The sequence below is a fragment of the Callithrix jacchus genome, chromosome 9, assembly GCF_049354715.1.
Source record: "Callithrix jacchus isolate 240 chromosome 9, calJac240_pri, whole genome shotgun sequence".
Taxonomy (NCBI): Eukaryota; Metazoa; Chordata; class Mammalia; order Primates; family Cebidae; genus Callithrix; species Callithrix jacchus.
Window position 1 is genome coordinate 113,403,304 of NC_133510.1, and position 15,939 is coordinate 113,419,242.

Sequence of the window (15,939 nt, forward strand, 5' to 3'; positions counted from 1 at the left end):
AGGAAAGAAATCATGTTCTCACTCACAGTGTGGATGCTAAAAAAGTTGATCTCATGGAGGTAGAGAGTAGAATGGTAGATACCAGAGGCTGGGAATGGTATGTGGGTGATATGAAGAGAGGTTGCTTAGTGGGTACAAACATATGATTAGGTAGAAGGACTAAATTTTAACATTGGGTAGAGTAGAGTGACTGTAGTTGGTAGCAATGTATTCTATGTTTCAAAGTAGCTAGGAGAGAGGACTTGAAATGTTCTTAACACAAAGAAATGTTACATTTTTGAGGTTATGGGCACCCCAAATATTCTGGCTTGGTAAATACACAGTCTGTGCAAGTAACAAAATATCACATGTAATCCATAATTTTTTTTTTGAGACAGCCTCACCCTGTCACCCAGGCTGGAGTGTACAAGTGGCATGATCGGCTCACAGCAATCTCTGCCTCCCAGGTTCAAGCAATTCTCATACCTCAGCCTTGAGTAGCTGGGATTACAGGTGTGTGCCACCACACCTGGCTGATTTTTGTATTTTTAGTAGTAACAGGGTTATGCCATGTTGACCAGGCTGGTTTTGAACTCCTGGCCTCAAGTGATCCACCCACCGTGGCCTCCCAAAGTGCTGGGATTACATAGGCGTGAGCCACCGTGCCCAGCTGCATGTACCTCATAAATATTTTAAAATAGCATGTATCAATAAAAAAATATTAACCAAAAAAAAGGAAACTGCCTGTATTTCAAAGGAATTTGGGAACTCTCCTGCCTGATTGGTCAAGGCAGTGACATATTGTTTGGTGTCCACCAGGGAGCGATAAACACATTTCATTAAGGAATAGTGCTGCTCCAAGCTGTATGCACTTCCCAGATAATAGATGTTACTTTTAAGTTGATTATTTTAATTTGGCTGTGAAACTTAAAGACTTATTTGATTTGTTAATTTTGTACTTAAAGTTATTAAGAGGTGGCTTTTTTCCTTTTAAGGTATTAAAAGAACTCATAATATATGTTTTGAAGAAAGTCAGCCTTTGCAAGTTATTTTTGACAAGAATGTTTGTACTAATACACTAATGATTCAACCAAGGTAATGAGTTCTCTGTTGTCAATTTCTTTTCTCCTGGATATAGTATGGTCAGGGAGTGAAGAATTAATGCCCTAGAGCTTTTCAGTCAGTATATATATATATTTTTAAGCTAAAATTTGACTTGGAAAGATTACCCTTCAGGGGCAAGAGGAAACCTTGAAAAAAGATAATAGTGGATAATAACTAATGGTAGCAATACTAATTTAGTGACCCAAGAAAGTTCTAAAAATCTCCCATCAGTGGATTTTTATATCAAGTTGCATTTATATGGTACCTGTCTGAATCTTAGAACACGGAGCTTGAGGAAATTTTAACATTTTTTTATGTGAAATGATTTTGGCCCCAAGTATTAACAGTTTTTGTTTCCTCTAGATAATGAGTGAGGCATATTTGTCTTGAAATTTGAAACTTGAAACTTGTTATTTGAAATGCATCCAGTTTTCAATTAAGCTGTAGCATTAAACATTAATTAACGTTATTTTGTGACCCAAAGATATTTTATCCATATTGTTTTATTATTATTACTATGATTAGTATTATTATTTGAGACAAAGTCTTCCTCTGTGGCCCAGGTTGGAGTGCAGTGATGTGATCTTGGCCCACTGCAATCTCCACCTCCTGGGTTCAAGCAATTCTTGTACCTCAGCCTCCCAAGTAGCTAGCACTACAGGTACAAGCTACCATGCCCAGCTAATTTTCATATTTTTTGTAGAGATGGGGTTTCGACATGTTGCTCAGGCTGATTGAGACAAAATCCTGAGCTCAAGTGATCCATCTGCCTCAGCCTCCCAAAGTACTGGGATTACAGGCATGAGCTACCACACCTGGCCCTTCCTTCTTTCCTTTTTGAATTGCACATTCATATTGTCATTTTTTCTGTGTCAAGTTATTTGGTATCTTGTATAACTGCCCCTGCTTAACACTGGAAAAGTTCCCAAATGAATTTTTTAGGTGTTCCTGACATTTTGATATCAAGTAACACTGCTCAACCAATGTGTAACATCAGATAACACCATGATTACATAAATTCTAAGAATTTCGTTTTTATCTTTTTTTTTTTTTTTTTTTTTTGAGACAGAGCTCTGTCACCCAGGCTGGAGTACTGTGGTGGATCTTGACTCACTGCAACCTCCGCCTCCTGTGTTCGAGCAATTCTTCTGCCTCAGCACCTCGAGTAGCTGGGATTATAGGTGCCCGCCACCATGCCTGGCTAATTTTTGTATTTTTAGTAGAGACAGGGTTTCACCATGTTGGCCAGGCTGGTCTTGAACTCCTGGCCTCAGGTGATCCAACTGCCTTGACTTCCCAAAGTGCTGGGATTACAGGCGTGAGCCATGGTGCTCGGCCTCGTTTTTATCTTAATAATACCTCAATGTCAAAAGGAGTACAGAACCTATAATACAATAATAAAAAGATAACCCAGCTATAATAAATAAGCAAAGGATTTTAATAGTCATTTTTTCAAAGCAAATGTACAAATGGCAATAAGCACTTGAAAAGATGCCCAGCATCATTAGTCATTAGGGAAATGCAAATCCAACAATTTTCAATCTGTGAATTATGTCATATGGCAATTATATCTCAATAAAGTTGTTTAGAAAAAAAGGAGTCAGATTGAACTACAGAGTTCAAAAAAAAAAAAAGAAGAGAAAAAAGAACTCAGAATAAAAGGGCATTTGGGATGTCAAGAGAACCTTGAAAGCAATGGGTAATAGTCGAGGAAAGGAATAAAGGGAAAGAATATAGGTAACAGGCTGCTTAGAAACCTCTGTCCCCTCATCTGAGTCTCCAGCATAATTTACCTGAGTTGTTTTTTAACAGCTTCATTTTCCAGTATCTTCCTTCACAGTATGATCTAGGACCAATTTAAAAAAAATGATTGGGCTTACAAAAACATAGAATTAAAGATATTTTATTCTAGAATTTTGTTAGTACTACAGCTTCCATGTATTTTACTAAGGATATATTTTGCTGTTCTGTTGGCCTTCAAATGAAGTTATAACTTAAAAATATACTAAAAATATAGCAGCTATATATAAGAAAGAAGATATGAGTTTGGGTAAATTTTTCTAAACCCAAGCCAAGAAATTATGTATTTCCAGATTAGAGATTTGAGTCCCAGTTAATAAGGTATGTCTTTCTTTATGTTTTTCAAATAATGTTAATACTGTTTTTTATATTTCATAGATTGCTTGCTGATGCCATTGTTCTTTTTACATCAAGTCAAGAGGAAGTTACTCTTGCTGTTACTCCATTGAATTTTTGCCTCAAGAGTTCTAATGAGGAATCAATGGGTAAGGATTATATCTGAAATGGTGTTTTGATGGATTATTACTTCCTATCATTGTTGATTACTAATCATACTGCAAATATCAGTGGCATAATTCCTGTCTAAAAAGCAGTAAGATGTAGAAAGGTTGGAAAAAGTTTTAAGAGATCCAACAAGTTTAACACAATCAGCAATTAAAATATTTAGCTTTGAAATTCATATGGTTTTAAAATGAGGAAAATGGGGCCAGGCACTGTAGCTCACACCTATAATCCCAGCACTTTGGGAGGCTGAGGTGGGTGGATTACTTGAGGTCTGGTGTTTGAGACCAGCGCCCAACATGGTGAAATCCCGTCTCTACTAAAAATAGAAACATTGGGAAGCTGAGTGCTGAGACCAAGGCTAAAGCTGGGAGACTGAAAAAATGCAGATCACCAGAGCATTACTCATTTCTCTGGCTCTGTTTCACTGTTGTACCAGTGGTCTAATCAGGCCTGTGTCTGCCTCCTTCTTGAATAGCCCAGATAATTCGTCTAAACAACCTTCCTACAGCAGCTCCCCACTCCATGTGGCCTGACGGGAGTTCCAGACCAGTGTTGTCTCCTGGGACATTGACACAGCAGCACGTTTATTGGTGCTGGGACAGCCACAGTTGGTGTGGCTGGTTCAGGGGCTGGCTGTCTCTCAAGCTTGTTTCATGTTGTAGTATGTGTCAAGTATTTCATTCTTTTTATTGCTAAATAAATTCCTTTGAATGGTTATGACACATTTTAGGTATCCATTCTTCACTTGATGGATATCTGGATTGTTTCACTTTTTGGCTCATATGAATAATGCTCTATAAACATTTATGTACAAGTTTTTGTGTGGACATATATTTTCATTTATCTTGGGTATATACCTAGGAATGAAATTGCTGAGTCATATGGGAACCCTATGTTCAGCATTTTGAAAAAATGCTAAACTGTTTTCCAAGGAAGCTGCACCATTTGACATTCTTAACACCAGTATATGAGGGTTCCAGTGTCTATCATCTGTCTTTTGGATAGATCAAATCCATCCTAGTGGGTATAAAGTAGTATCTCATTGTTTGATTTGCATTTCTCTAATGACTAATGATACTGAGCATCTTTTTCTGTGCTTATTGGTTATTTGCATATCTTTTTTGGAGAACTGTCTGTTCAAATGCCTTGCCCATTTTTCACTTGAGTATTTGCCTTGATTATTCTGTATACTAGCCCCTTACCAGATCTGTGATTTGCAAATATTTTATCCTATTCTTTGGGTTATCTTTTTATTTTCTTGATGGCATCATTTGAAGCAGAAAAGTTTAAAATTTTGAGTCCAACTTATCTGTTTATCTTTTGTTTCTTATGTTTTTTGGTACTTTTTTTTTTTGAGACAGAGTCCTATGTTGTCGCTCAGGCTGAAGCGCAGTGGTGTGATCACAGCTCATTGCAGTATAGGCTCAACCTCCAGGGCTCAAGCAGTCTTCCTACCCCAGCCTTGCAAGTAGATGGACTACAGGTGCATGACACCACATCCAGCTAATTTTTGTATTTCTTATTTTATTTTATTTATTTTTTGAGATGGAGTTTCACTCTTGTTGCCCAGGCTGGAGTGCAATGGCGTGATCTTGGCTCACTGCAACCTCCACCTCCCGGGTTCAAGTTATTCTCCTGTCTCAGCCTCCTGAGTAGCTGGGATTACAGGCACATACCACCACACCCTGCTAATTTTATATTTTTTGTAGAGATGGGGTTTCACATGTTGCTCAGGCTGGCTTGAACTACTGGGCTCAAATAATCTGCCCACCTTGGCCTCCCAAAGTGCTGGGATGACAGGTGTGAGCCACAGTGCCCAGCCAATTATACTTTTGTATTAAAACTTAACAAATACCTCTGGAACTAATTTTATTCTTTATTTTCCCATAATATTAAGCAGATTTGAGCAATGCTGTGTACAGTGAGATGTTTGTTGGCTCAGATGACTTTGATTTCTTTCAAATTGGAATGAACACTGAGATAACGTTTTGCTTCAAAGAATTGAAGGTAAATAAAGATTTGTATCAAATTAAAATTGAAATTTTCACTGAAAGTTTATATAAGGATTCCAAGTTTTTTTTCTCCTTTTCTTTTTTCAGGGAATACTGACATTTTCAGAAGTGACACATGCTCCTATATCCATTTATTTTGATTTTCCCGGGAAGTAGGTCTTTGAGAATTTTTCTGAGTTTGTTTCTTTTCTTTTGTTTTATATCAATAACAACACCCTTTGGATCACTTTGAAATTAATACCTCAGGGATACCTTAACTTTACTATTACTACTTATCAAACTAAAAGTTTGAAAGATGCTAGAACATGATGTTTTAATTTAATTTTTTGTTTTTTTAGACGGAGTTTCACTCTGTCTTCCAGGCTGGAGTGCAGTGGCACGATCTTGGCTCACTGTGATCTCCATCCCCTGGGTTCAAGCAGTTCTCCTGCCTCAGCCTCCCAAGTAGCTGAGATTACAGGCACCTACCACCATGCCTGGCTAATTTTTATATTTTTGGTAGAGGCAGGGTTTCATCATGTTGGCCAGGCTGGCCTTTAACTCCTGACCCCAAGTGATCTGCCCACCTTGGCCTCCCAAAGTGCTGGGATTAGGTGTGAGCCATCACACCTGGTTAACATGGCATTTTTTAATTGGTAACTTGATTGAGAAAGATATATTCATCTACAGAGTGAAACATTTGTAAGTTTGACATGGTACTGAATATATTGCCTAATTACAAAATTATACATGGCCTAAACAAGTTAGATCTCTAGGAAACTATGATACTTATTATATTTCTGAAGTAAAATTTCAAATGAGATTGGGTTGTGTTTTATGAAATTGAATCTGATGATTTCTAAGGGTACTTTCAGCTCTCAGGACTGTGGCAATTTGTGCAAACACAAAAAGAACATTTACTTCTACTGTTTCTTTTTACTCCAAAATTAAGGATCATTTCTATTGTGTTCCTAATGTCCATCAGAACATAAGTGTCACTGTTGCTCTGACTTTGCTTTTTTAGACCTCTGGCTTTAAGTATTGATGATATGTTAGTGGAAGCTAACTTTATTTTGGCCACATTAGCTGATGAGCCAAGTAGAGCATCTTCACCACAGTCACTGTGTCTTTCACAGAAACGAAAAAGGTAAGACTGTGCTTTAACTTCTTTATTGATTGGGACAAGCTATCATGATCTTATTCTGAAATAATTCACTGGCATTCCCTTAGGAAACAATTGAGGAGTGAAATATTAGATCAGAAATTTTAACTGAATACGGAAGAGCTATAGTGAAACTTACCTGTAGCATAGAAACATCATCAGTCTTGTGTCGGATATTTGCTTTTTCTGTTCCGACTAGAACTGAACAAGACTGACTGTCTGGTTTATCTGTGTTGTTTTCCAAAATTCAATTCCAATTTTTAGGGTTTCTTGTTATTGTTGTTTTAGAAAGCTTCTAACTTCCATTGCCCAGGCTCGAGTGCTGTGGCACAATCTTGACTCACTGAAGCTTCCATTTCCCCGGCTCAAGTGATCCTCCCACCTCAGCCTTCCAAGTAGCTGGAATTGTAGGCATGTGCCACCATACCTGGCTAGTTTTTTTGTACTTTTTTTTTTGTAGAGATGGGGTTTCGGCATGTTGCCCAAGCTGGTCTCAAACTCCTGGGCTCAAGCCATCTGCCTGCCTCAGCCTTCCAAAGTGCTGGGATTACGGGTGTGAGTCACCACATTGGGGCTTTAGTTGTTTATTTTTTATTTTTTTTAGGAGTAGTACAGTGTTTTCACAGGTAAGTCTATTCACTTCCTTAGAATTTTTACTCAGATATAGGGATAGCCATTGTTTACTTTCTTTTCATTTTCTTTAATAACTTTTCGGGGAAGAAACATGCTTTATTATAAAAGTTATTTTGGGAAATTTGTAAAATAGAGAAAAGTACACAGAAGAAAATAAAACTTACTCATAATTACACCACCCAGAGATAGCCACTGTTAACATTCTGGCTCACTGATTTTCTTTTGGACTTTTCAATTTTATGTATACTTTATTTTTATTTATTATTACTTTTTTTGAAACAGGGTCTCACTCTGTCACCCAGGCTGGAGTGCAGTAGCACAATCATGACTCACCATAGTCTCGACTTCCCAGGCTCAAGTCTTCCTTCCACCTCAGCCTCCTGAGTAATTAGGAATACAGGTGCCTGCTACTCTGGCCAGCTAATTTTTGTGTTTTTTTGTAGAGATGGGGTTTCACCATGTTGCCCAGGCTGGTCTCTAACTCCTGGGGTCAAGCAATCTGCCTGCCTCGGCCTCCCAGAGTGCTAGGATTATAGATGTCAGCCACTGCGCCTGGCCTATACTTGTATTTTAAAACAAGATTGGGATCATATAGCGTATGCAGTTTTAGTATTGTGTGCATGTTTCAATGTCACTGATTATGATTTGAAGTGATTTTTTTTTTTTTTTTGAGATGGTCTTGCTCTGTCACCCAGGTTGGAGTTCAGTGTCTCGATTTTGGCTTACTGCAACCTCCAGCTTCTGGGTTCAACCAATTCCCTGCCTCAGACTCCTGAGTAGTTGGTCCTACAGGCGCCCGCCACCACACCCAGCTAATTTTTATTTTTTTAAGAAGGAGTCTGGCTCTGCCGACCAGGCTGGAGTGCAGTGGGGCAATCTTGGCTCACTGGAACCTCCGCTTCCTGGGTTCAAGTGACTCTCCCGCCTCGGCCTCCCAAGTAGCAGGGACTACAGGTGCGTGCCACCACGCCTGGCTAATTTTTTGTATTTTTAGTAGAGTTGACCAGGCTAGTCTTGAACTCCTGATCTCATGATGTGCTCACCTCAGCCTCCCAAAGTGCTGGGATTACAGGCTTGAGCCACCTTGCCCGGCCATTTTTTTTGTATTTTTAGTGGAGAGGGGGTTTCATCATCTTGACCAGGCTAGTCTTGAACTCCTGATCTCATGATCCACCCACCTGGGACTCCCACAGTGTTGGGATTACAAGCGTGAGCCACTGCGCTTGGCCAAAAACATGATTAATGACTGCACACAATTTTATCATCTAGATGTATAGTACTTTACTTGACTTTTTCCCTAACTTGCTTCTGTCACTGTATCACAAGATATTCTATGCACGCAGAGTTGCTTTGCTGAAAGGTCTGCCTATCAAGAGAATTTATAAATGATCATATATATAAATTTTAACATTCAACAATTTAGTCTATGTATTTCAATATATTCCCTAACCCAGTGCCATCACTGTTATTTCACATTGTCTATTAGTTACATAAAAAATATATTTCACAGTAAACAGTTCATTCATTTAATGTCTATTAATACCTCAGGTCAGATCTGATTAAAAAAAAGGCTGGTAAAAATGTAACTGGCCAGACCCTGGAATGTATATCAAGAAAAGCAGCACCAAGAAGGATTTATCCTAAGGAGACTCTCACAAACATCTCTGCACTGGAAAACTGTGGCAGCCCTGGAATGAAAAGAGCGAATGGAGACATCAGTGAAGTATCAGAAAGCAGTGTCAGCAACACAGAGGAAGTGCCGGGGTCTCGGTGTCTCAGAAAGGTAAAAGAAAAGCATTGAGACTGAACCACATCTTAGTCAAGAATTCTCATCTGTCTTCCAGTGCAGTCTTCCTTTCAAATCCCCACCTGGCCATGTTCTGAAAATTGATTTTTTTTTTGTGATGGTGTTTCCCTCTTGTTGCCCGGGCTGGAGTGCAATGGTGTGATCTTGGCTCACCACAACCTCCACCTCCCGGATTCAAGCGATTCTCCTGCCTCAGCCTCCTGAGTAGCTGGGACTACAGGTGCGTGCCACTACGCCTGGCTAATTTTTTTCTATTTTTTTTTTCTCTTTTTTTAAACTTTTTTACTGAGCACAAATTTTCCTGAATATTTTTGTATTTTCAATAGAGACAGGTTTTCCCCATGTTAGCCAGGATGGTCTTGATCTCCTGACCTTGTGCATGATCCACCCGCCTCACCCTCCGAAAGTGCTGGGATTATAGGTGTGAGCCACTACACCCAGCGTGATTTTCTTATTTTTTGATAAGGGAAAAGTGAAACTAGTTTGAATTACAGAATAAAGAAAAGTCTGATAGAGAAAAGTCTTTTTTACAGAATATCAATAGAAAATAGTTAAATTGTTCAGTCAGTAATTTCTAACAAAGCATATTCAAGTAGAGATTTGGGTCCCATCAGAAGGGCACATTACATGCAAAAAAAAAAGAAGAAAGAAAAACAAAGAGATTTGGGACCCTTGTTTCCAAGAATAAATTATGATTGTTTATAGTATATTCTATCTTTGAATAACAATAATATGCTGAAGTCATATAAATAATTTATTTCCTAAAATAAGTTTCCATCTAATTTTATTTTTCAAATTTGGTTGGTAAATCTTATATTCATAATAGTACAAATATAAATTTCATTCCAACAAATACTACAAATTCCTTCATAATGGAGTCCCAGTTAATAACATCTTATTCTATAAGATAGATGATAAGCTTCACAAAATGCTGTACTGTTAAACCTTATGAAATCTACTGAACCAAAGGTAAGCAATGTATTAGAAACTGAAGTATCTCAAATATTGATAATTCTAATTGTACTTGTTAATGTTTTATTCAAGCTTGTTTTGCTGTTATTGTTGGTTTGGAAATATGAGTTTCTTAGTTAGAATTAGACATTTGAAAGTAGAAATAATATTTTTGAAAGTCACCATCACCATCTTGGCTGGGTACAGTGGCTCACACCTTTAACCCCAGCCCTTTGGAAGGCCAAAGAGGAAAGATCTCTTGAGGCCAGGAGTTCAAGACCAGCCTGAGCAACAAGAGTGAGATCCCATCTCTACGAATATTTTCAAATTAGCCAGATGTGGTGGCTGTAGTCCTAGCTGCTGAGGAGCTTGAAGTGGGAAGATCTCTTGAGCCCAGTAGTTCAAGGCTGTAGTGAGCTAAGATCACACAACTGGACTCCAGCCCAGGCAATAGAGTGAAGCCCTGTCTCTTAAAAAAAAAAAAAATTGGAGATGATCCAAGATGGCCGATCGCTAACATCCCGGGATTGCAGCTCTCAGGGAAGGCGTGAAGAACTAGAGGACGCCACACTTTCAGACAAATTCTGGTCGCTCACGGAGCAGGAGATCCCCCAGTGGAGGAAACACACGGGTGGCCAGCGCGACTCTTGTGGCCGGTGCAGCGGTTCTGCCGGTACCTCGGCGCGGCAGCTCTCGGAGCAAAGTAAACAGGTTCGGAGGACCTGCACGGGTCCCCAGCAGGACACCAGAGCCCGGTGCAGCCGCTGTGACGGCACCTCGGTGCGAGAGCGCTCGGCGCAGAGTAAACAGGACCGGTTTCCCTTCTGACCAAGGTTTGGAGTCCCGGGAAGGCAGAGTCGCCTACTACAGACACAAGAAGGAAGCCCGACAGGAGAATCCTGGGCAGAAAAGCACCATCAGTTTTAACGCCGCTGCTCTGGCCCTGGGAACTAACAACCTGGACGCCCACTCAAGAGACCTAATCTGAAAGTTGGTAATTTCAAAGAGACAGGAGGATAAATTTACAATGACGGGAAGAAACCAGCGTAAAAAAGCTGAGAATACTCAAAGTCAGAACGCCTCTCCCTCTAAAGATGATCACAGTTCCACATCAACAATGGAACAAGGCTTGATGGAGAACGAGCGCATCCCGATGACAGAATCACTCTTCAAGGAATGGATGATAAGAAACTTCGGTGAGTTAAAACACCATGTTGTAGCCCAACGTAAAGAAACTAGGAACTTTGAAAAAAGGTTTGATGAAATCCTATTGAGAATAGACAACTTAGAGCGGAGTATGAGTGAATTAATGGAACTAAAGAATACAATACAGGAACTCCGAGAAGTATGCACAGGTTTAAACACTCGAATTGTTCAAGCAGAAGAAGGGATATCAGAGGTCAAAGTCCAACTTAATGAAATAAAACGTGAAGAAAAGATTAGAGAAAAAAGGATAAAAAGGAATGAGCAAAGTCTCCAAGAAATGTGGGACTATGTGAAAAGACCAAACTTACGTTTGATAGGTGTACCTGAATGCGACGGAGAGAATGAATCCAAGCTGGAAAATACCCTTCAGGATATTATTCAGGAAAATTTTCCTAAACTAGCAAAGCAGGTCAACATTCAACCCCAGGTAATACAGAGAACACCACAAAGATATTCCTCAAGAAGAGCAACCCCAAGGCACATAATCGTTAGATTCACCAGGGTTGAAACGAAGGAGAAAATACTAAGGGCAGCCAGAGAGAAAGGTCATGTTACCCACAAAGGCAAGCTTATCAGACTTACAGCAGATCTCTCAGCAGAAACTCTATAAGCCAGAAGAGAGTGGGGGCCAATATTCAACATTCTCAAAGAACAGAACCTTCAGCCCAGAATTTCATATCCAGCCAAACTAAGCTTCACAACTGAAGGAAAAATAAAATCTTTTATGAACAAGCAAGAACTCAGAGATTTTATTACCACCAGGCCTGCTTTACAAGAGCTTCTGAAAGAAGCATTACACACAGAAAGAAACAACCAGTATTAGCCTTTCTAAAAATACACCAAAAAGTAAAGAGCACCAACATAAAGAAGAATTTACACCAACGAATGGATAAAACAGCCAGTCAACATCAAATGGCAGTAACCCTAAATTTAAATTGACTAAATCCCCCAATCAAAAGACACAGCCAAAACCCAATGGCATGTTACATCCAGACCTGTTTCACATGCAAGGATACACAAAGACTCAAAACAAAGGGATGGAGAAAGATTTACCAACCAAATGGAGAGCAAAAATAAATAATAAATAAATAAAAAGCAGGAGTTGCAATTCTCGTATCGGATAAAATAGATTTTAAAGCAACAAAGATATAGTGGTAAAAGGATCAATGCAACAACAAGAGCTAACGATCCTAACACCCAGATACGAGACTTAGATTCAATGAGACAGAAAATTAATAAGGATATCAAGGACTCGAACTCAGATCCGGAACAAGTAAACTTAATAAATATTCATAGAGCTCTCCACTTCAAATACACAAAATATACATTCTTGTCAATACCACATCACACCTACCCATAAGTTTAAATGAAACATTGATTGGCCATTATTAATACTCAATTTTTTTCAAAATAAAGCAATATTTCCATTTACTCTCCCTCTTTCTCTTCCTCTTTCTTCCTCTCCTTTACTTATTTTTTTTTTTCTTTCCTTCTCTCAAAAAAAAAAAAAAAATTCACCCTATTACATTGTATAAGATTTTTAGGGCAGAATTTGATTAGTAAACTGGATGTAACCCATTTGATACCATAGGTATTTATTGAGTATTTATATGCCCAATACTTAGGGCAATTTTCTCTTCCTGTATGTTACTAAGTTGGCCATAAAGTGAAAACACAGATTTTACTGTGTTCTCATTGTACAAAAGTATTGTCCTCTCCTATTTTTCTGGTCACACATATTCTACTTACTTTTTCACAGGCAACAACATAAATCATTTTCCTGCTGCTTCATGCCCCTGAAATTCATTAAGATGGCCAGTTTCTTTGCTAGATAAAATGACATTTAGAACTTTAAGCTCCATGAGCACCATTGCAGCACTCTACTCCAAATTTCCTATTATGTTGCTAAATTCTGGAAAGAAGGCTCTATTTTAAAAGGAAATTATTTGCTTTAATGTGGCAAACTCCTGCAAAGGTGAAATTACATTATGGATAAATGATGTAAACCCTTATCATGTTCCACCTGAACTTCCATGGGCTTCTGGCTGGCCTCTATGCTCTATTCTCCTTCACCCTGCTTCTCCTCCACAGTGTACTCATAGATTTTGTTCAAACCCTAGGTCTACAATGAGACCCAGAGTTTGAGAGCTCTGGCTCTAGAGTTCACATTCTGAGGTTCAAACCTCTCTCACCACGTTTTAACTGTGTGACTTGGACAAGTTATTTCTTTTTCCCTCAGTTTCCTTAGTAAAATGGGGTAATAATTATACCCACTAAATAGGATTGTAAAAATTGAGCTTATGATGTAACAGGCACATGGTCAGTGCTTGATAAAAGTTAGTTATTGACCGGATGTGGTGGCTCATGCCTGTAATCCCAGCACTTTGGGAGGCTAAGGTGGGTAGATCATGAGGTCAGGAGTTTGAGACCAGCCTGGCCAACATATTGAAACCTGTCTCTACTAAAAATACAAAAATTAGCCGAGCGTGGTGGTGGGCACCTGTAATCCTAGCTACTCAGGCGGCTGCGGCAGGAGAATTGCTTGAACCCGGGAGGTAGAAGTTGCAGTGAGCCAAGATCACACCACTGCACTCTGGCCTGGGCAACAGAGCAAGACTCTGTCTCAAAAAAAAAAAAAAAAACTCAAAAACTATTATTATTATATATCATTCTCTTGCTTTTAAAACTCGTAGATTGTTACGCTTCTCCCATAGGATTAAGCCTAAACTCCCTAGAATGACATGCAGGAACTAGGCTATTTAATATAGTCTTTGCCTGGCTTCCTCCTTTTATCTTCACTTCCCCCATGCAAAATGTTCCCTATGCCAAAAATGGCAGATAGATTTCATCTCTAGTAACCACACCAATCATTTGGCTGGGCAAGCTGAGTTGAGAATGACTCCAAAGCTCCGACTCTGTTCAATTAGCAGGGTTTGCCATGATCTAGACTAAAGCTATAGCTGTATTATGCTAATAACATTATTTTAATATGGCCTGCCCTATTTGTGTAATCATTTTGTTTGTTAACTTTTCCTTTTAAAATAAGTTCAGATTTTTAAAAAGCTGCAAAAATAGTACAAAGAATTTCTATATGCCCTTCTCCTAGACTCTCCACATTTAATATTCCTTTTTCTTTTTTTCAGATAGAGTCTTGCTCTGTTGCCCAGGCTGGAGTGCAGTGAAGTGATCTTGGCTCACTGCAACCTCCACCTCCTGGGTTCAAGCGATGATTCTCCTATCTCAGCCTCCCGAGTAGCTGGGATTATAGGTTCATGCCACCATATCTGGCTAATTTTTGTATTATTGGTAGAGACAGGGTTTCACCATGTTGGCCAGGCTGGTCTCAAACTTATGACCTCAAGACCCGCCTCGGCCTCCCAAAGTGCTGGGATTACAGGCATGAGCCACCGTGCCTGGCCTCCACATTTAATATTTGATACGACAGTACAATGATCATTTCATTGAACAAAAGTCAGAATATACAAGTAAGAGATAATCGCTTCAAATATTTTGATTTTTTTTCTGCCTTTAAGACTTTTTCCTCCTTTTTTTGGTGTGTTTATTTTTTTGAGATGGTGTTTTACTCTTGTTGCCCAGGCTAGAGTGCAATAGCAGTATCTCGGCTCACTACAACCTCTGCCTCCCAGGGTCAAGTGATTCTCCTGCCTCAGCCTCCTGAGTAGCTGGGATTACAGGCTCCTGCCACCATACCTGGCTAATTTTTGTATTTTAAGTAGAGATGGGGTTTCACCATGTTGGCCAGACTGGTCTCTTCTTCTTTTATTATATTTTTACACAGGGTCTCGCTCTGTCATCCAGGTGGAGTGTAGTGGTGCAGTCTCGGGTCACTGCAACCCCTGCCTTCCAGGCTCAAGCCATCCTTCCACCTCAGCCTCCCAAGTAGCTGGGACTACAGGCACGTGCCATCACACCTAGCTAATTTTTTTTTGTAATTTTAGTAGAGATGGGCTTTCACCATGTTGTCAGGCTGATCTCTGAACTCCTGGGCTCAAACAATAGGCCTGCCTTGGCCTCCCAAAGTATTGGGATTGCAGGCATGAGCCCCCAAGCCCAGTGACTTTTTTTATTAAAAATATATTTACATGAACATTAAATGTTAATTTAAAAAATTTTTAATTGGACTTACTTGTTGAAAATAGTACAAAGAATTCCCGTAGTAGCCAGATACCTCAAATGTTAACATCTTAGGTTAACATCTCCTTTAATCTGGAACATTTTCTAAGTCTTGCTTTGTCTTATCCTTTGTTTTTGTTTTTTTTTTTTTTTGAGACAGAGTTTTGCTCTTTCACCCAGGCTGGAGTGCAGTGGTGCGATCTTGGCTCGCTGCAAGCTCCGCCTCCTGGGTTCAAGAGATTCTCCTGCCTCAGCCTCCTGAGTATCTGGGATTACAGGCATCTGCCCCCACACTCAGCAAATTCTCGTATTTTTAGTAGAGATGGGGTTTCACCATGTTGGCCAGGCTGGTCTCGAACTCCTGACCTCAGGTGATCCACCGTCCTTGGCCTCCCAAAGTGCTGGGATTACAAATATGAGCCACCATGCCCAGCCTGCTTTGTCTTTCTTTACCTTGACATTTTAGTAGAATGTCCTAACTTTGGGATTTTCTTATTTGTCTTCATGATTAAAATTAGACTGTGTATTTCAACAGAGTATTAATGAGAATTCAACAGAGTAATAATGTTGAGTTCTCTTTGGACATCATATCTGGAGGAATAGATTGATTTTTCTCCTTATTGGTGGTGTTAATTTCTCATGTGGTCAATGTGGTGTCTGCCAGCTCT

General features: G+C 39.4%; 1 protein-coding gene across 13 annotated transcripts in view; it reads left to right on the forward strand.

The window, feature by feature from the left end:
* Positions 1 to 15,939, forward strand: part of RAD9B (RAD9 checkpoint clamp component B) — a 43,906-nt gene that overhangs the window by 10,456 nt on the left and 17,511 nt on the right. For 8 of the 13 annotated variants that reach the window (XM_035257578.3, XM_054238843.2, XM_035257572.3 and 5 more), the window contains 6 exons: positions 975 to 1,074; positions 3,262 to 3,368; positions 5,285 to 5,394; positions 5,487 to 5,551; positions 6,403 to 6,525; positions 8,722 to 8,956. In XM_035257578.3, coding sequence (XP_035113469.1) covers positions 975 to 1,074; positions 3,262 to 3,368; positions 5,285 to 5,394; positions 5,487 to 5,551; positions 6,403 to 6,525; positions 8,722 to 8,956 — 740 coding nt within the window. The remainder of the gene's footprint in view (positions 1 to 974; positions 1,075 to 3,261; positions 3,369 to 5,284; positions 5,395 to 5,486; positions 5,552 to 6,402; positions 6,526 to 8,721; positions 8,957 to 15,939) is intronic. The other 5 variants (XM_078337259.1, XM_035257573.3, XM_078337261.1 and 2 more) reach the window with 1 other exon arrangement.